This window comes from Thalassophryne amazonica, chromosome 14, assembly GCF_902500255.1.
Source record: "Thalassophryne amazonica chromosome 14, fThaAma1.1, whole genome shotgun sequence".
Lineage (NCBI taxonomy): Eukaryota > Metazoa > Chordata > Actinopteri > Batrachoidiformes > Batrachoididae > Thalassophryne > Thalassophryne amazonica.
Genome location: NC_047116.1, coordinates 29837545 through 29858705, shown reverse-complemented (window position 1 = coordinate 29858705; position 21161 = coordinate 29837545). Strand labels below are relative to the sequence as shown.

The following is a 21161-nucleotide window of genomic DNA, read 5'->3' as shown; positions in this document are numbered from 1 at the left end:
ATAGACCATTCCTCTGCAGATGATCAGTTAGCTGTTTTACAACTACCCTTTCAAGAATTTTTGAGAGAAAAGGAAGGTTGGAGATTGGCCTATAATTAGCTAAGATAGCTGGGTCAAGTGATGGCTTTTTAAGTAATGGTTTAATTACTGCCACCTTAAAAGCCTGTGGTACATAGCCAACTAATAAAGATATATTGATCATATTTAAGATCGAAACATTAATTAATGGTAGGGCTTCCTTGAGCAGCCTGGTAGGAATGGGGTCTAATAGACATGTTGATGGTTTGGAGGAAGTAACTAATGAAAATAACTCAGACAGAACAATCAGAGAGAGTCTAACCAAATACCGGCATCACTGAAAGCAGCCAAAGATAACGATATGTCTTTGGGATGGTTATGAGTAATTTTTTCTCTAATAGTTAAAGGAATACTCGGCTCAGTAGAGCTCTGACTCTTTGTCAGCCTGGCTACAGTGCTGAAAAGAAACCTGGGGTTGTTCTTATTTTCTTCAATTAGTGATGAGTAGTTAGATGTCCTAGCTTTACGGAGGGCTTTTTTTATAGAGCAACAGACTCTTTTTCCAGGCTAAGTGAAGATCTTCTAAATTAGTGAGACGCCATTTCCTCTCCAACTTATGGGTTATCTGCTTTAAGCTGTGAGTTTGAGAGTTATACCACGGAGTCAGGCACTTCTGATTTAAGGCTCTCTTTTTCAGAGGAGCTACAGCATCCAAAGTTGTCTTCAATGAGGATGTAAAACTATTGACGAGATACTCTATCTCACTCACAGAGTTTAGGTAGCTACTCTGCACTGTGTTGGTATATGGCATTAGAGAACATAAAGAAGGAATCATATCCTTGAACCTAGTTACAGCGCTTTCTGAAAGACTTCTACTGTAATGAAACTTATTCCCCACTGCTGGGTAGTCCATCAGAGTAAATAGTAAGTAAGTAAATTTTATTTATATAGCACCTTTCACAGACAAGAGCCACAAGGTGCTTCACAACATAAAAGCACAGTACACCACACAAAACATCAGACAATGGCCGAGACATAAAAACATAAAACATAACATAGGATAGCAGAGCAGCCCAAAAGCTAAGCAAACGCTTGAGTAAAAAAGAAGGTCTTAAGTTGGCTTTTAAAAGTATTGACAGAGTCCAGTGAGCGCAGAGAGAGCGGGAGACCATTCCAAAGCCTGGGAGCAACAGCCTGGAAGGATCGCTCTCCTCTGGTTGCAAAATGGGTGCGAGGAACCATCAACAGATTTTGGTCCACAGACCTCAAAGCCCTGGCAGGGGCATAAGGCTGGATAAGGTCACAGATATAGGGAGGCGCCTGGCCATGTAGAGCTCTAAAAGTTAAAACCAAAATTTTAAAATTGATCCTGAAGGACACTGGCAGCCAATGAAGCTCCTTTAAAATTGGGGAAATATGAGTCCTCCTGTTAGCTTGTGTCAGAATTCTTGCTGCAGAGTTCTGTACCAACTGCAGTCGACGCAACTCCTTCTTGTTTAGACATGAAAACAAACTGTTACAATAGTCTAAACGTGTTGACACAAAAGCATGAATAATAAGCTCTAAATCATTTCTAGACACCATTTTCCTGAGCTTAGAGATGTTTCTTAATTGAAAGAAGCAATTCCTCGTCAGCTGTTTACAATGCTGTACCAACGACATGTCTTTGTCAAAAATGACACCCAGGTTTCGAAGACATGATTTAGCAGACTGGCCCAGGTCTCCTAAGTACTGCTGAATACCTGGAATATGGGCATTAGGGGCAGTAACCAATGTCTCTGTTTTGTCTGCGTTAAGCTGAAGAAAGTTATTCGTTAGCCATTGTTTAATTTCTGCCAAACAATGGAGGAGGGAATCAAGCCTCTTAATCTCAGATGGCTTAAAGGAGCAGTAAAGCTGGATGTCATCCGCAAATAACTGGTACGAGACATCAGTAAATCTTTGAATGATCCTACCTAAAGGGATCAAGTACAATAAAAACAAAATTGGGCCCAATACAGAACCCTGAGGGACTCCACATAACAGGTCCGCAGACGCTGACCTTATCTGGTTAGCAAAAACGCTAAAGCTACGCCCAGACAGATATGAAAAAACCACAGAAGAACTGACCCCGACAGTCCGACATGATCCCTCAATCTATTCAGCAGGACCTGGTGGTCAACAGTATCAAAGGCAGAGGACAAATCCAAAAGAACCAACACGGTGGATTTCCCAGCATCAGCAGACATCATAATGTCGCTGGACCCTTTCAAAAGAGCCGTTTCCGTAGAGTGTTGTCTACGAAAACCGGACTGAAACCTGTCATGAATGTTGTTCTGATCCAGGAAGAGTGTAGTTGGTCTGAAACCACCCTCTCGAGGATCTTAGACAGGAATGGGAGCTTAGAAATAGGTCTAAAACTACTTAGCTCCATTTGATTTTTTTTCAGTAGAGGCAACACTATGGCATGCTTAAAAGCACTGGGAAACACACCGGTGGACAAAGAAAGATTTACCATTCTAGTAACGCACGGACCAATTACCTCAAATACTTTAATAAAGAGCCTGTAGGGAAGGATGTCCAATGAGCAAGAGGAAGTTTTCATCTTGCTCACCAATGCCGAAATATCAGCAAGTGTCACAGCCCTAAATGAAGACCAAATTCTGGGAACAGGCTCAATAACAGTAGAAGTACCACACAGAGAGAGTGGAATTTTATCCTTAATCAACTTGATTTTGTCAGTGAAAAAAACTCAAAAAAGCATTGCTGTCAGCTTCAGAAAACACAGGAGTAACTGAAGCAGCAGGACATACAAGAGAGTTGATTGTATCAAACAACACTCTGGGATTCTTCTTATTCACAGACACCAGCTGATGTATGTAGACAGAGCAGGCACTCTCAGACATTTTGTTATATGATAAAACAAGCTCCCTGAGATGAAGCCTGTGAACCTCAAGTTTAGAGGATTTCCACAGGCGTTCAGTCCTACGACACAGTATCTTAAAACTTAAGAGGTCTTCATTTATCCAAGGGCAATCATTTTTCTGTAAAGACACGTTGTATTTAACAGGAGCCAACTGATCTAGAATAGTATCACAGTGATGGTTAAAACACTGGATAAAATTGTCCACATCAAGAAAATCAGTGAACAAACAAGGATTAAACATAGAAAAAAATCTTTCTGCAGTATCAGCAGTGATGATATGCCTCCGAGACTTAGCTTCTAAGGGCTTCTGATCAGAGCTGAAATGCAGGTCAAACGAAACAAGACTATGGTCGCTCAAGTGGACATCTTTTATAGACATATTTAAAATGTCTAGGCCAAGTGTAAAAACTAAATCTAAAATGTGACCCTTTTGGTGAGTGGGCTCAGAAACAAGTTGCACAAAATTAAAAGCTTCAGTCAAGGATAAAAGCTCCATAGCAGAGCAAGATAACTTGTCATCAACATGAAGGTTAAAATCTCCAAGAATTAAAACAGATTCCAATGTTATAATAGAGGATAAAAAGTCACTAAAATCCTTAAGAAAGGCAGTAGCAGGGCCTGGGGGGCGATAAACCAACACACAGAAAAATGGGTTTGAGAGACCCACCTTGACCAACTGTGATTCAAAGGAGGGAAAATCCTGTGACTGTACCCCTTTACACACACAATTCTCTTTATAAACGATGGCAAGGCCCCCACCACGGCGACAGGGGTGGGGCTTCCCAAGGACACAGAACCCAGCAGGGCAGAGCTCATTTAAATGAAGAAATTCCTCTTCTCTCTTCCAAGTCTCCGAAAGGCACATTAAGTCCAACATTTCCGTTGATATAAGATCATTCAGGGAAAATGATTTATTGGCGATTGAACGCACGTTCAATAAACCAAGGCGCAAGGTGGACGACGTCATGTAGGCGCTGTCTGAGGCTCGCAATGGGATAGGACGAAGACAGCGGTCACGTGGACTCCAGCTGATCCGTGCAGGCGGAGGCGTAAACACGGAAGTGCACAGTAGCGATGGAACTACGCCACCAGGATACCAGCACTGCGAAAAATCTAGAACACCCGTACCTAACCGAACAGGTGTCGATGCAGATGTGCCATCGCACACATCAAAGAGAGGAATGTGGTAGAGGAAGCGAGCCCGTCCTCGGTCGCCGGCGCTGGCACCCAAACGCGCCGCTGCACGCCTTCTCTTCACCTGGACACCAGCCCGCGAGCCTCTTCTCCTCTTATCCACAAAGCCTTGTCATGCAGCCATCTGTGATGGATTATTTTTTGGTGTTTGTTCAGGTCTGTTCCCCTTTTTAGTCTAAGTTATTTCTTTGTTTTATTTGTTAACAGTCCTTCAGGTTTCATTTGATTTTTGCAGTTCCTGTCTCTGATGTATTCAGGTTATGACTTGGGGTCAAGTGTTATATTTCTTTTCACATTTCTTTTCCTTTTGTCAGTACATGTTCTTGTTGTGTAATCAATACAGGTGTGCCTCATTAGATCAGCTGGCTATTTAAGGTCACATTTTGAGTTAGTCCGGGCTGGTCCATTGTTTGTTGCTGATGCTTCTCATGTCATGGTGGTATGTATTATATTATTGATCAAGGAAATTCTTTAAGTTTATTTGTTTGTTGATATGTTCAGGTAATTTCCTGGGACTCTAAGCATATTTGGCTTTTGTTTGTACTTTCTGTTTTGACTGGGTTTTTCCTCACCCTGTGTTCAGGGTTATTTGTATTTTAGTTATAACTTTCCTCACTCTTGCTGTTTTTTGTAACCTCACCCCTATTTGGATAAAGCCTATTTTTTGTGGAATCCTTTTACTCTCCTGCTGAGTTTTGATATTACACCCTTAATGGGATAAAGACTTTATTTTTGCTGATCTTTTCGCTCACCGGCCATGTGTTAGATACCACACCCCTTTTTGGATGTAGACCTATTTTTGTTGCAGCCTTACCCACTCCTGTTTTTGTATATCGGGCTCATTGACTGTTTATTAAAACTTGCCAACTTTTTGAACTCACCTCCTGTGTTTTGGCTGTCTTGCATTTGGGTTCTATTTTGTTAAATACCTGGCTCTGAATCTTGACAAGCCTTTTTTCCTCAGTCTCCTGCGGATCTTAACGGCGCCCGCAACAGCAGCGGATAATCAGGTGAGTTGGAGCCGATAGTTAGGGGCGGAGGAAACGCCTGGTTGTACCTGTCTCGTGTAGCAAATAGGCTCTCCGTCGTCTCCTTGATATGAAACAAAGTAAATGTAAATGTTATTAAGAAATGATCAGACAGAAGGGAGTTTTCAGGGAATACTGTTAAGTCTTCAATTTCCATACCATAAGTCAGAACAAGATCTAAGATATGATTAAAGTGGTGGGTGGACTCATTTACATTTTGAGCAAAGCCAATTGAGTCTAATAATAGATTAAATGCAGTGTTGAGGCTGTCATTCTCAGCATCTGTGTGGATGTTAAAATCGCCCACTATAATTATCTTATCTGAGCTAAGCACTAAGTCAGACAAAAGATCTGAAAATTCACAGAGAAACTCACAGTAACGACCAGGTGGATGATAGATAATAACAAATAAAACTGGTTTTTGGGACTTCCAATTTGGATGGACAAGACTAAGAGTCAAGCTTTCAAATGAATTAAAGCTCTGTCTGGGTTTTGGATTAATTAATAAGCTGGAATGGAGGATTGCTGCCGTGCCCGTATTATCATTTCAAACAGTAAATATAGAGGCACAGAAAAGCTTGTTATGCAATCCATTTTTCCAAGTTAGTGTTGTATCAAATGTGGCAGTTGTCGTGGCAATCCTTCTGTGGCATGGAAGATTGTCTCTTGAGCAATTCCCGGAGATAGCTTGAATTGCTAGATTTCATGCATCAGTTGCAGCCGTGAGAATATTTGTCTGATTTTGAATGCTGGGAATTGGGCATTGCAGAAATTGTTGTTTTGGGCACATTCATATTGACAACTTTTCTGCAAAAAAGTTCTGTTCATGCTGTTTTGTTGTTTTAACATCTTATTTATTTATTCACTTGCATGTCAGTAAATTAATAAACCACATGTGTGTCAACATAATTAACTTGGGATAATAATGCTGCTCATATGGTTATCTTACCACAGCTTCTGTCACCACTTACATAGTTACTGGGGTATACACCGTATCTGCGCGTTGGAATGGCGAGCATCTTTTTTTAATGACTTTTTTAACGCCTAGCCTATATATATATATATATATATATATATATATTTTTTTTTATTAAAGTTGATTGAATGACAACCTTAAATATAGCGGGTAGAAACCCGTGTGACTCGCATGCAACCAGCACACTGACTCACTCACTCACTCAGAGTTCAATGAATCCATGACATACAGTGAGGAAAATAAGTATTTGAACACCCTGCGATTTTGCAAGTTCTCCCACTTAGAAATCATGGAGGGATCTGAAATTTTCATCTTAGGTGCATGTCCACTGTGAGAGACATAATCCAAAAAAATCACAAAAACACAATGTATGATTTTTTTAATAATTTATTTGTATGTTACTGCTGTAGATAAGTATTTGAACACCTGTGAAAATCAATGTTAATATTTGCTACAGTAGCCTTTGTTTGCAATTACAGAGGTCAAACGTTTCCTGTAGTTCTTGACCAAGTTTTCACACACTGCAGCAGGGATTTTGGTTCACTCCTCCATACAGATCTTCTCCAGATCTTTCAGGTTTGGAGTTTCAGCTCCCTCCAAAGATTTTCTATTGAGTTCAGGTCTGGAGACTGGCCAGGCCACTCCAGGACCTTGAAATGCTTCTTACGGAGCCCCTCCTTAGTTACCCTGGCTGTGTGTTTGGGGTCATTGTCATGCTGGAAGACCCAGCCATGACCCATCTTCAATGCTTTTACTGAGGGAAGGAGGTTGTTTGCCAAAATCTCGCAATACATGTTCCCATCCATCCTCCCTTCAATACGGTGCAGTGGTCCTGTCCCCTTTGCAGAAGAGCACCCCCAGAGTATGATGTTTCCACCCCCATGCTTCACGGTTGGGATGGTTTTCTTGGGGTTGTTCTCATTCTCTAAACATGGTAAGTGGAGTTGATTCCAAAAAGTTCTATTTTGGTCTCATCTGACCACATGACCTTCTCCCATGCCTCCTCTGAATCATCCAGATGGTCACTGGTGAACTTCAAACGGGCCTGGACATGTGTTGGCTTGAGCAGGGGGACCTTGCTGGATTTTAAACCATGACAGCATCATGTGTTACTAATGTAATCTTTGTGACAGTGGTCCCAGCTCTCTTCAGGTCATTGACCAGGTCCTCCTGTGTAGTTCTGGGCTTTCTCAGAATCATCCTTACCCCACAAAATGAGATCTTGCATCGAATCCCAGACCGAGGGAGATTGACAGTCATCTTGTGTTTCTTCCACTTTCTAATAAATAATAACAGTTGTTGTCTTCTACCAAGCTGCTTGCCTGTTGTCCTGTAGTCTATCCCAGCCTTATGCAGGTCTACACTTTTGTCCCTGGTGTCCTTAGACAGCTCTTTGGTCTTGGCTATGGTGGACAGGTTGGAGTGTGATTGAGTGAGAGTGTGAATAGGTGTCTTTTATACAGGTAACAAATTCAAACAGGTGCAATTAATACAGGTAAAGAGTGCAGAATAAGAGGGCTTCTTAAAGAAAAATTAACAGGTCTGTGTGAGCCAGAATTCTTGCTGGTTGGTAGGTGTTCATATACTATTTTAGGCAATAAAATGCAAATTAATTATTTAAAAATCATACATTATGATTTCCGTTTTTTTTTTTTTTTTTTTTTGAAGAAGAAGAATATGTCTCTCACAGTGGACGTGCACCTAAGATGAAAATTTCAGACCCCTCCATGATTTCTAAGTGGGAGAACTTGCAAAATCACAGGGTGTTCAAATACTTATTTTCCTCACTGTAGATAGATAGATAGATAGATCCTTAAGGAAGATTTCTACAACATACATAATTCACTGGACAGCTACCACGGCACTGATCATCTTTATACAATTGTGCAGGCATTTAAATTTATAATTAATGATCCCATACCCCTGGCCCCTCCCCAATTTGATTTTTTGATTTTTAGATTATGTCTCTTACAGTGGACATGCACCTAAGATGAAAATTTCAGACCCCTCCATGATTTCTAAGTGGGAGAACTTGCAGAATCGCAGGGTGTTCAAATACTTATTTTCCTCACTGTATATAGTGACCTAGTGCTTGCAATTAAAGTTCTCAAAAACACAGTAATTATGAAAATAATCTTTTCTAATAATCTTTTAAACCCTTGGTAATACATTTGGGAGAAATTAAATCATGGATGACTATAGATAGTTATAATTGATACAACTGGATTCTAAATTGTCCACAGAATGATATGCTCAAAGTGTGAAATCAAGGTTCTCAAAATAGATCGATCCCCCCCCCCCCAAAAAAAAATCACTAACCCATGACTACCATGTCATATCTCATATCATGTAACAAACTTATTACTGTGTCATCCTTGTCAGTTCCAAGGCTCTGTTTGAGGCCATATCAAAACTATAACCAGAAGTCTCCACTGCTGTCTAGCTTGCTCAGTCCCTATTATAATACAGTTTAAAAATAATCTTGTCAAGCATTTTGCACACAAGAAAAAATGTCCTATTTTGGGAAAATGTATCTTCCTTTTTCTTAAGTTTTTTCCAGCTAATATCAAGCTGTATTTAACCAGTAACAAGGAAAGTTAATGAATTTCAAATCATCCATGCAAAGGAACAAGATTGTTCTCCTTATTTTAAGACAGAGGCTAATCTTAAAATAAGAATTCTGTCTAGTTTTAAGGCACATTTTGATTATTCAGTGCCTAGACATTTTGCTAGTTTTGAGAATTCCAGCTAATTATTATTTTTTTTTTTTGTTTGTTTGTTTACCCCATTGGCAGATTTTTTTGCTTAATGTAACACATTCTGTTCAAATTATTTGGCTTATTTTGAGAAGGACAGTTTTTGCAGTGTGGAAAAAACTTTGACATAGGGTCCATGCGCGTAACGTTGAGGACAGACGGATCTTTCATTATATAGACTCGCGTTGCATTGCATGTGAGTCAGAAAGCAAAAAATAACAGTTTTCACAAGATTTTTGGCATCACTTCTGCATCTTAACTCTGACGATGTCATCAGTGCGTGCTAGTCTGGGACTGTGTGAATTATTTATGATGAAATAAGACATTTTATTGAAATATATGGAGAGGTGGGCATTCCAGGGAATGTAATATTGGCTGCACGCTAGTGCGTCTGTTCAACTCCTTTTTCAGGCAGATGTGGTATGAGACTTAGAGGAGCAAAATATATTTACCCCCACAGAGCTAAGCTTTTGTTATTAAGTAATGACGTGTAATGTGAAGGAATTATGTCAGGCATTTTACATGTCTTACAGGTCTTAGTGGGTCTTATTATATATTATTATAGATGAATCATATGAAACATACATTTGCTTTTAAAAATGACAGGTATTTAAAGAAAATACATTTTATCAGTAGAATACTTTAAGGCTTCTCAGTAGCAGCAGGCCACCGTGTGTGTGTGTGTGTGTGTGTGTGTGTGTGTGTGTGTGTGTGTGTGTGTGTGTGTGTGTGTGTGTGTGTGTGTGTGTGTGTGTGTGAGAGAGAGAGAGGGACAGCGTGAGCTATATTAACAGGGTGGCCTGAGGCTGAAGCGGCAGTGTTGACTTCTAATGTAAACTGCTTTAATTTACTCAGGAACATGATGACCTCTCCTGAGAACACATTCTTCAAAAAAGCAATGATTCAATTTCCAACATGCCTTGCCAGTTTTTTCCTACACTATTCACTGTGTTCAGTTTGAACACAGTATTTAACATTTAAAAAATAATTTAGCATCAGTCATTAATTTTTAATGCTGCGGCAATCATGCAGATAGTTGGAGAAAAGGAATTTACTTGTATTCTTATTTGTTGGTGTGTTATATTGTCTCAAAGAATAGTTTCCCTAACAATAGTTGTCAATTAAATTATAATAATGTGAGTTTTATTTATTTTATTTTATTCCACTTTTACTGGCAATGTTTTCTCCCGTTTCCATTTCTTCCTACTGTAAAAAGACTTCACAGGAGAATTGGAAACATGAAGGAATTGTCAGAAGTATATGTTGCAAATAGGTTGCAGTATTTTCAATATGACATAGAAATAAGTACTACTGCGTAACCGTGAGTAAGCTGCAATGCTTAACTTCACTGAATCATGGGATGTAACTTCAGATGGTACAACCCCTGGCAAAAATTATGGAATCACCGGCCTCGGAGGATGTTCATTCAGTTGTTTAATTTTGTAGAAAAAAAGCAGATCACAGACATGACACAAAACTAAAGTCATTTCAAATGGCAACTTTCTGGCTTTAAGAAACACTATAAGAAATCAGGAAAAAAAATTGTGGCAGTCAGTAACGGTTACTTTTTTAGACCAAGCAGAGGGAAAAAAATATGGAATCACTCAATTCTGAGGAAAAAATTATGGAATCATGAAAAACAAAAGAACGCTCCAACACATCACTAGTATTTTGTTGCACCACCTCTGGCTTTTATAACAGCCTGCAGTCTCTGAGGCATGGACTTAATGAGTGACAAACAGTACTCTTCATCAATCTGGCTCCAACTTTCTCTGATTGCTGTTGCCAGATCAGCTTTGCAGGTTGGAGTCTTGTCATGGACCATTTTCTTCAACTTCCACCAAAGATTTTCAATTGGATTCAGATCCGGACTATTTGCAGGCCATGACATTGACCCTATGTGTCTTTTTGCAAGGAATGTTTTCACAGTTTTTGCTCTATGGCAAGATGCATTATCATCTTGAAAAATGATTTCATCATCCCCAAACATCCTTTCAATTGATGGGATAAGAAAAGTGTCCAAAATATCAACGTAAACTTGTGCATTTATTGATGATGTAATGCCAGCCATCTCCCCAGTGCCTTTACCTGACATGCAGCCCCATATCATCAATGACTGTGGAAATTTACATGTTCTCTTCAGGCAGTCATCTTTATAAATCTCATTGGAACGGCACCAAACACAAGTTCCAGCATCATCACCTTGCCCAATGCAGATTCGAGATTCATCACTGAATATGACTTTCATCCAGTCATCCACAGTCCACGATTGCTTTTCCTTAGCCCATTTTAACCTTGTTTTTTTCTATTTAGGTGTTAATGATGGCTTTCGTTTAGCTTTTCTGTATGTAAATCCCATTTCCTTTAGGCAGTTTCTTACAGTTTGGTCACAGACGTTGACTCCAGTTTCCTCCCATTCGTTCCTCATTTGTTTTGTTGTGCATTTTCGATTTTTGAGACATATTGCTTTAAGTTTTCTGTCTTGACTCTTTGATGTCTTCCTTGGTCTACCAGTATGTTTGCCTTTAACAACCTTCCCATGTTGTTTGTATTTGGTCCAGAGTTTAGACACAGCTGACTGTGAACAACCAACATCTTTTGCAACATTGCGTGATGATTTACCCTCTTTTAAGAGTTTGATAATCCTCTCCTTTGTTTCAATTGACATCTCTCGTGTTGGAGCCATGATTCATGTCAGTCCACTTGGTGCAACAGCTCTCCAAGGTGTGATCACTCCTTTTTAGATGCAGACTAACAAGCAGATCTGATTTGATGCAGGTGTTAGTTTTGGGGATGAAAATTTACACGGTGATTCCATAATTTTTTCCTCAGAATTGAGTGAGTCCATATTTTTTTCCCTCTGCTTGGTCTAAAAAAGTAACCGTTACTGACTGCCACAATTTTTTTTCCTGATTTCTTATAGTGTTTCTTAAAGCCAGAAAGTTGCCATTTGAAATGACTTTAGTTTTGTGTCATGTCTGTGATCTGCTTTTTTTCTACAAAATTAAACAACTGAATGAACATCCTCCGAGGCCGGTGATTCCATAATTTTTGCCAGGAGTTGTATTAGAATCATCCAGTCTGTCTATGTATCTTGTCTGTGCAACTCCTCTTAAATCATTTAGTGGAATTCCTAGAAACTTCACACACTGGTAGCACAACATATGAAGTGCATAAAGTAAAATAATTTAGACCCAATATCTTCAATGGCAGATAATTACAGTTTTGTGTTTGACGTGGTCGAGACCTCATAAGAGCTAAGAGCAAGCCCTCATGACCTACATAATTACATGTTTTGTAACATTATCATTTATATGCACATAGGTTGACCAATTTGTTAATTCAGATGTTTCATCACATACGATTTACTTCATTAATTGATTATTTATATGTATACAGTGCAAGCAGCTAGTATGACAGAGTGAGGGTATTATTTTGTGAGCTTGATCACAGACTCTCATTCCTTCTGCCATTATGTGTGTGTGTGTGTGTGTGTGTGTGTGTGTGTGTGTGTGTGTGTGTGTGTGTGTGTGTGTGTGTGTGTGTGTGTGTGTGTGTGTGTGTGTGTGTGTGTGTGTGTGTGTGTGTGTGTGTGTGTGTGTGTGTGTGTGTGTGTGTGTGTGTGTGTGTCAGAATCCCCAGAAACTGAGGCGGCCATGGACTTGGGAGCATCTGAGTTAATGGAATCTGAAGTCCTGTATGACTGTGTGATTTGTGGCCAGAGCGGACCTTCGACTGAGGAGAGACCCACTGGCCTGGTGGTTCTCCTCCAGGCATCCTCAGGTACCGATTCAATCAATGCCAATGTCTTCCACTTTATGACATGCTGAAATTGATAGCCTATGCAAGACTACTTTATTTAACTGCTAATTAATAGGACAATTTAAATGCTAGTTGAATTGCAGCTTGGACATTTTAAATCTAAAGGAGTTTAGTGTCATTCATTACACTATAGTTCTCAGCCAGTAGAATTAGGTTCTTCTGACATCCCTCTAGTTGCTTCAGAGGTTTAAAAAAAAATGTATGTGGTGCCTGACTGCAGTTTGGGGTAGCAAATTGTTTTGGTTCCACTTCTGCCCTGCTAAGCATCGTTGTTGCAGTTTGGTAGCTAAATTCAAATAGTACTATTCTCAATGAATACAACACAGATGATCCAAAAATGTACTTTAAATACTGCATTCACATGTTGGTAGTATGCAGCAGAGTGTAAACTGGATTTTCCATTGTTTTCAATGATAAGGTGTAGGTTTGGGTATTGAGAACCGATTCTTTTCGGGTATTGTTAAGAAATGATTTGATCCGCCGATATCAATAGAATTTTTGCTTAATGATTCCCTTATCAGTCCTTCAGAGCGTCTGTTGTTTTTGAGGGCGTTTGTAGGGAAAATGATCATTTCTCTATCTTGATGACAGACCCTGCAGTGGGTCTGTAGTCAACTGTTTCTGCAGCGCAACTCCACTTTGAAGCATGAATCAATGAAGCAATGCTTCGATCCGCTGGCTCGTTGGTTCTTTGATTCGCTGCTCTTCAGAAGCGGCAAGTTTGCTTCTTAACCCCGCTCAAAGCCAGTGAAATGTGTCAATCGTGAGTCACTTTTGTGTGGATTAAAGTCACTAACTGGGACTCTTGTGTTGTTGCAGTCAAGAAACAAGAATCGTCCTCCGTTCCGTTGGCACAGCTCCAAACGCTGCGTCGCTCTCTGCCGAGACAGAGTCCGGTTGGAATTAATAACTTCAAAATGAATTGCCGCTTTAAATAAAATGACACCTCTTTCCAAACGCTGTAATACAGACCATAAACTGCATAAAACGTTTTTTTTTTTTCTTCCCAAAATGAGACGTCCTGCATTCCTTATGAATTACATCCTGAAGTGCAGCACAGCAAGCTGCAAGAGCTCAGCTCAGATGTATGGAAAGATATTCATTCCAATAATGTCTGAAAGGAAATGTTTTTGACAAAAACTACAAATTTTGTTTATTTCTGTTTATGTCCAGAGATCAAGGATCCACCATTTAAAGTTAATAATGTCCAGAGTTTAAGGATCCAGTGACCAATTTCATATTTATTTACTTTAAGACTCAGTAAAATGTTGTTGACATAGAAAAGCTGTAAAGCCTACTTTTAGTACACAGAAAATTCAGAAGAGGTATCGATAAGGAATTGGATCGATAAGCGGAATCGATAATGGTGTATTGATATCGATAAACTCTTATCAGTACCCATAAGGTGATTGGTAATTCCAGCATCGCCAACAGTGAGAGCAGCAGCTGCAGACTGTGATGATACGTACGATTAAAATATTAAAACATTATTAAAACATTTAAAACAGTTAAAACATTTTCAACTATCTCTGCAAGCGGGTATTGAACTTTTCCCTTGTATTATTTGTGCGTGCTGGTTTCAAGAGCATTGTTGTTTGGACAATACCCATTCAAGTAGGAGTGAGCTTCATTCCTTTCCTGCATGCAGTGAGACAGAAGCAGGCCATTGCTCCAAGGAGAAGTGTTCGTCCCAACAATCATTTTCTAGGATCTGAGAAGAGCCTGACTGTTTGTGTCTTATTCAAAGCAACTGAGATCAACCACATTGGTAAAAACAATTTTTAATATAGGCCAGTTAGTTATTATAATTGGGTTATTTGTCATTCACATTAATCCCTGCACAAACGTACATAGTAATTTCTTTGTCAAATTCAGGAAATATTTGTGACTACAAAAATATATATTAATATAAATGAAGTTGATGAACAGTTTGTTATGGAGACAGAGACGTGGAAAATAAACCATTTGATGTAGTTTTTCAGAACTGGGCAGTTTAGGTTCACAGTAGTTACTCATAAGATAACTGCTAAACAACCACTTCATTGACTTTGTCATCAAGGGTGAGTCAAATGGTTATAATTTCACAATACTTAAAATAAAAAATACACCCCAGAGTGCATTTTCACATCCATGGCAAAGTTTTAATATGTCTTTAAGGACCTGCCAATTTTGGAGAAATAGATTCTGTGTTTTGAATCTTGGTGAATTCTGTGTCTTAAACCCCGTTTACACATAGACGGTAAACTCTCCCGGAAGCGTCCCGGCAGAGATTTTGCCCCCTCCGGGCCGTTTTAGGGATCACACGCCGTAGTTAACGCCGGCGCACGGGGGCGTGGTTTGGTTCCGGCTTCACCGGGAATCGTTGAAAAAATTATTCAACATGTCGAATAATTCCGGGAGTGCTCCCGGAGAAGTGGCCTGACAACGGAGACAACGCGAACAACGGCGTTTGATACTTTTTAATCACCGTGTCATCCCGCCCCTTCCTGTAGTGCCGCAGTTTACACCGCCGTAATTGGCGGCCGGCGTTGTATCCCTAACCAACGGCGTGTAAAACGACGATAGAGCCCACATTGGCGTCCTCAAAGGCGTTTTAACCGGCGACAGAGGCAGACAAAACGGCGGCGCTAGCGGACAGTATGCTGTTCTAAACGCCACCTCCCAGTTAACGGCGTTCCAAACGGCCGATAGGCAGCGGTCAGTATAAAAACGCTAGCGCGCTGCATGCAGGTCTCTCACTCGCGGCCAGCTCCAGATATTTTTGCAGAGAAGCTCCAGTATACATCCTAAAATAAAATTGGCAGTGGCAAGGACTTACCAAGAGGTCTGGTTCAGAAGCATAGGGTAGTCCTGTGGTGCAGACAAGCAACATATTGAGGAGGGAAAAAAGGAGAAAAAAGAAAAGGCTGAGAGATGAGCTCCCTGTCACTCCCTCCCCCTGCACTGACAGCTGCTTCAGCCTATTATACTCTGGGGGCGGTGCCTATAAGCAAAAGTTCCTGGAGTAACGCAGGATTTGCCTGGATAAATCCAGGATAATGATGCTACAGTTTAAGCCCAGGTTAAACATAGACGGTTTTGTCCGCTGGTAGTACGTAGACCGAAGTTCGCGGTAGTTCCGGCTGTTTTCGTTGTGGAAAGGGGCGGATCATTTTGCCGGCGTTTTGAGCGCCGTACTAGCCGCAAATATGCGGATATGGGCTTAAACTGTAGCATCATTAATTATGAACAGTCGCTGTCAAGTAACAAATACACTCAACAAAAATATAAACGCAACACTTTTGGTTTTGCTCCCATTTTGTATGAGATGAACTCAAAGATCTAAAACGTTTTCCACATACACAATATCACCATTTCCCTCAAATATTGTTCACAAACCAGTCTAAATCTGTGATAGTGAGCACTTCTCCTTTGCTGAGATAATCCATCCCACCTCACAGGTGTGCCATATCAAGATGCTGATTAGACACCATGATTAGTGCACAGGTGTGCCTTAGACTGCCCACAATAAAAGGCCACTCTGAAAGGTGCAGTTTTATCACACAGCACAATGCCACAGATGTCGCAAGATTTGAGGGAGCGTGCAATTGGCATGCTGACAGCAGGAATGTCAACCAGAGCTGTTGCTCGTGTATTGAATGTTCATTTCTCTACCATAAGCCGTCCCCAAAGGCGTTTCAGAGAATTTGGCAGTACATCCAACCAGCCTCACAACCGCAGACCACGTGTAACCACACCAGCCCAGGACCTCCACATCCAGCATGTTCACCTCCAAGATTGTCTGAGACCAGCCACTCAGACAGCTGCTGAAACAATCGGTTTGCATAACCAAAGAATTTCTGCACAAACTGTCAGAAACTGTCTCAGGGAAGCTCATCTGCATGCTCGTCGTCCTCATCTGGGTCTCGACCTGACTCCAGTTCGTCGTCGTAACCAACTTGAGTGGGCAAATGCTCACATTCGCTGGCGTTTGGCACGTTGGAGAGGTGTTCTCTTCACGGGTGAATCCCATTTCACACTGTTCAGAGCAGATGGCAGACAGCGTGTGTGGCGTCGTGTGGGTGAGCGGTTTTCTGATGTCAATGTTGTGGATCGAGTGGCCCATGGTGGCGGTGGGGTTATGGTATGGGCAGGCGTCTGTTATGGACGAAGAACACAGGTGCATTTTATTGATGGCATTTTGAATGCACAGAGATACAGTGACGAGATCCTGAGGCCCATTGTTGTGCCATACATCCAAGAACATCACCTCATGTTGCAGCAGGATAATGCACGGCCCCATGTTGCAAGGATCTGTACCCAATTCTTGGAAGCTAAAAATGTCCCTTTTCTTGCATGGCCGGCATACTCACCGGACATGTCACCCATTGAGCATGTTTGGGATGCTCTGGACCGGCGTATACGACAGCGGGTACCAATTCCTGCCAATATCCAGCAACTTCGCACAGCCATTGAAGAGTGGACCAACATTCCACAGGCCACAATTGACAACCTGATCAACTGTGAAGGAGATGTGTTGCACTGCATGAGGCAAATGGTGGTCACACCAGATACTGACTGGTATCCCCCCCCAATAAAACAAAACTGCACCTTTCAGAGTGGCCTTTTATTGTGGACAGTCTAAGGCACACCTGTGCACGAATCATGGTGTCTAATCAGCATCTTGATATGGCACACCTGTGAGGTGGGATGGATTATCTCAGCAAAGAAGTGCTCACTATCACAGATTTAGACTGGTTTATGAACAATATTTGAGGGAAATGGTGATATTGTATATGTGGAAAAAGTTTTAGATCTTTGAGTTCATCTCATACAAAATGGGAGCAAAACCAAAAGTGTTGCGTTTATATTTTTGTTGAGTGTAATTAGCTCCATGGTTTTATGGTTCGTAGCCATAAAGAGAATCTCAAAACATGTGCCACCTGTGTTCCTAGAGACACTGAATTTGTAAACTTAATTATTCTCGTATAAGTATACTCATTATTCCTCCTCTGTGAGATCAATAAAGTTTATCTTTATTTGTTTTGAATAAGCTGTGTGGATGGATGGATTCAGCAAACAGTTGGGTGCCACTGACTGCTGTGATTACCTTTCAGTACTTGGGCACCGTTGTAAAAGTGAAGAAGCCAAGAAGCTACCAACAAGTGATGACGAGCACATCTACCCTGCCGATACATGTGGGGTGGCTCATGATGTCAGACTCACCCTCATGCAACGCTTCTTTAAAGATGTAGGTGTTGTAGTCAAATAATTAGTCTTCTCTTCTTCTTGTTCATCATGGTGCCATCATGGCAAGCTGTTCAATAGTTCACCAATAATTAGTGCCATCTTTGAATGGGAAACTGAGTGACTGACATTTACAGTGGTCCTATTCCACAAAAGGGATTTGGATGTAAATGTATAAAGTAACATATGCTAAATAAATCAGCTCATGCACTTGTCCTCCTTCTTCAACATCATCATCATCTTCATTATATTTACATTTTATATACCAGCTAATGAATGTTTTAGAAGACTGCCTTTAAGCCAAAACATTGTGGTTTTAAAAAGCAGCTGTTCATAGAATGTCTTTACCTATTGGGTTGTTAGCTACATTCTAACACAACTCAAAATCAACAAAGATTTACACCAGTGTAAAACAGCTGTCGTTCAGTTTACACCGAGGGACACTTAGTGGAACATAAACAGAAACATAATTTTGTTTGCAGCACAATATCCAGGAGGTGAAATGTTTGAAGACCTGTTTTTCACTCACCTGTTTTATGTCACCGTATTGACATAATTTTGTCTTGTGATTTTTTTTTTTTCTTTTTTCTCTCAGAGTTCTTGTCTGCAGTCAGTCTCAATAGGCTGGGATGGGGGTGTCTATGTACAGACCTGTGGACACACATTGCACATCGATTGCCACAAATCATACATGGAATCTCTTCGGGTAAGAAGTGTGACCTCTCTGAAATGATCTGATGATTGATTATTTAATGGGCTGACAGAACATTGTATGTTAGCACCTTTCAAACAAGGCATCCAGACCATTGCAGGGTCTCGCTGCAACACTGCAACGACTCCGTGACAACTTGGAAAGGAAGATAAATACAGTAGACATTAAATGGTTGCATATGTCTTTCTGAGCTCCCCCCACCCCCTCTCATTCTCACCACTGCAACAGACTGTGTGTGACAGGTGCAATGTTAAATGCAAATATTTGAAGGTTCTCAGTCCATCCGGGCTGGAGATAGTCACAGTTTACTCAGAGGCAGCAGGACAGGCTCGATTTCCTCAACTTGAGCGAATGGTTAAAAATCTTGAAAATTGAAGAACTCTACTTGCCTTTGGGTAAATATCTAGATATGCAACACAAACAAATAATTGGGATAGATTAGATTGTACCAAGCTAATAATACTACTTTGAAAAAGTGTATCAGCCCTGATGCCAATCCCCTGTTCAGTATCACAACATACCTAATAGATACTTTTTTCCACCCCGTCCTGTTGTTTTCCTCAGAATGAACATGTCCTGCAGGGTTTCTCTGTTGATAAGGGTGAATTCACCTGCCCGCTGTGTCGACAGTTTGCTAATAGTGTCCTTCCCTGTCGTTCCGGGAGAGGCACAGAAGCTGGAGCCTGGCACACGCCCACAAACAAGAAAACATCTGTGCTTGTAAAGGAGGTTGAAGGTCTTCAAGACAAACTGAGCCTTTTCCCAGTAAGTCTCAGGACAACGTCAGTGTTCCATATCTTCTCACCATATCAGAGAATGTGATAATTACCAAAAAAGAATAACCTTCTACAAATGTATTAATGTTGACCTTGGGTCTTATGTATTGCCTACAAGTTAGCAAGGCAAATGTGGACTAAGGGGCTCAGTAGGTGAACAAGTCAGTCAGTGGGTCTGCAATATTTCCTCCAAGTAACTGTAAAAACTCCTGCATATTCAATTCAGGTACCTCTCCTGTTTTGGGCTGTGTTTGCATCTTTTAGTGTGCACAGTGACTATAACACAAAACAAAGACAGACAAGACTATCAAGTTGCTTGGGAAACCTTCTTGCTACTTAGAGCGTCCTGGTGGCTACTGTCATCTGTTTGAGTCAAGAGACTGTAACTCTGGTGGAGGAGCCTTGTATTGGGTACCTGCCATTCTTGGAAAAGTCTTGGAGCATGGATTCTGTACTTCTAAAATCTAGGGGTGTAGTTTTGTTGTTCACATTGTTTGGTAGATGACACATTTTTCATTTAGCATCACAAGTTTGCAGTATCTTGTGGAGCCCAGGTCCTCCAAGACCAAGTGGCAACTCACAAGAAAGTCAAGCTCAAATGTTAATGGTGCTTAATATTTGTAGATTTTATTATACATTTTTTTGTTTGTTTTTAAAAATGCAATAACCACTTTAACATCGTGGTGTAATGCTTTAGATATGAATCTTGCTTGAATTAAGGAATTCCTCACAGTGACTATCAAGGCTGTTTTTGTTATGTGACTTTCTTGTTTCCTTACCACACAGGGTGGTTGTGAACATTAGTAGTAAGTTGCATTTAGCTACGTAACTGATCATAATTTTTCAGATGTTAAAGAATGAAATCTTGACTTTAGTCATTTTGTGTTTTCCAAGATGGACTCCAACTTAAGTAAACAGATGGAGCTGGTCATCAAAGATATTAAGAACACCACCCAGAAGAAATACATGGACTATGGCAAAAACCCTGGATCCCCTGACAATGATTTTCTCTTCATGTACTCCGTTGCAAGGTGAGCGCAGCGTTATTCTAATAGAAGACAGGAATTTATGTCCTTCACCCCCCTTGACAGTGATTATATTAATTCTACTGAAGGGCACGTGTTTCAAACTACTATCAACCATCACAAGTATTTCAACAAACCTACTGTAAATTTGCACTTTGAAATAAAACAGTCTGTCTTCTCGATGGTGTGGCGATAGCTAGAAGCTACACATTTTTTTATGTCATCTATCCACTAGTTGAGGTTTGATTCAGCCCAAAAAGCAACATCAGGGATGTGAGACAATCTCTTATCCATTAGTCTTTGCAGATACTGACCTCTATATCAATGATCGTCGGACCGTGCAGCCCCTAACCGCACTGACATTTTTACCCATGCTCATACACCAGCAACAGAGACCAGCAGAAGAAATGTCTTTTTGTCTCACCCCTCCAGTTCCATTTAGAAGCAGCAACTTAAAATGTGCTGGCATTAAAATTTTAAAGCAACTGAATGCACAGTATGTGTTAAACGTGGTAGGATACACCCTGTTCATCTGTCTACCACTCTTGTAGGCGCATCTCCTCCTAAACTGTCTTACTAATGTCAATGAAACTTTACATTATGGCAGTACACCATGTGAAGATGTGTATGAAGGAAAGTAATTGTGGTCTGTTTTCAGGGGATAGTTGGACTATTTATTTTATTATTGTTGTTTTTTTTTTAAAGGTTTCCTATTATAATGAC

The 21161-nt window shown here is 40.5% G+C and overlaps 1 protein-coding gene across 3 annotated transcripts in view; it reads left to right on the top strand.

The window, feature by feature from the left end:
• ubr3 (ubiquitin protein ligase E3 component n-recognin 3) overlaps nucleotides 1–21161 on the top strand; it is a 96258-nt gene that overhangs the window by 42887 nt on the left and 32210 nt on the right. For 2 of the 3 annotated variants that reach the window (XM_034186750.1, XM_034186753.1), the window contains 5 exons: nucleotides 12511–12660; nucleotides 17796–17929; nucleotides 18521–18631; nucleotides 19202–19402; nucleotides 20308–20444. In XM_034186750.1, the coding sequence (XP_034042641.1) occupies nucleotides 12511–12660; nucleotides 17796–17929; nucleotides 18521–18631; nucleotides 19202–19402; nucleotides 20308–20444 (733 nt within the window). The remainder of the gene's footprint in view (nucleotides 1–12510; nucleotides 12661–17795; nucleotides 17930–18520; nucleotides 18632–19201; nucleotides 19403–20307; nucleotides 20445–21161) is intronic. The other variant, XM_034186752.1, reaches the window with a different exon arrangement.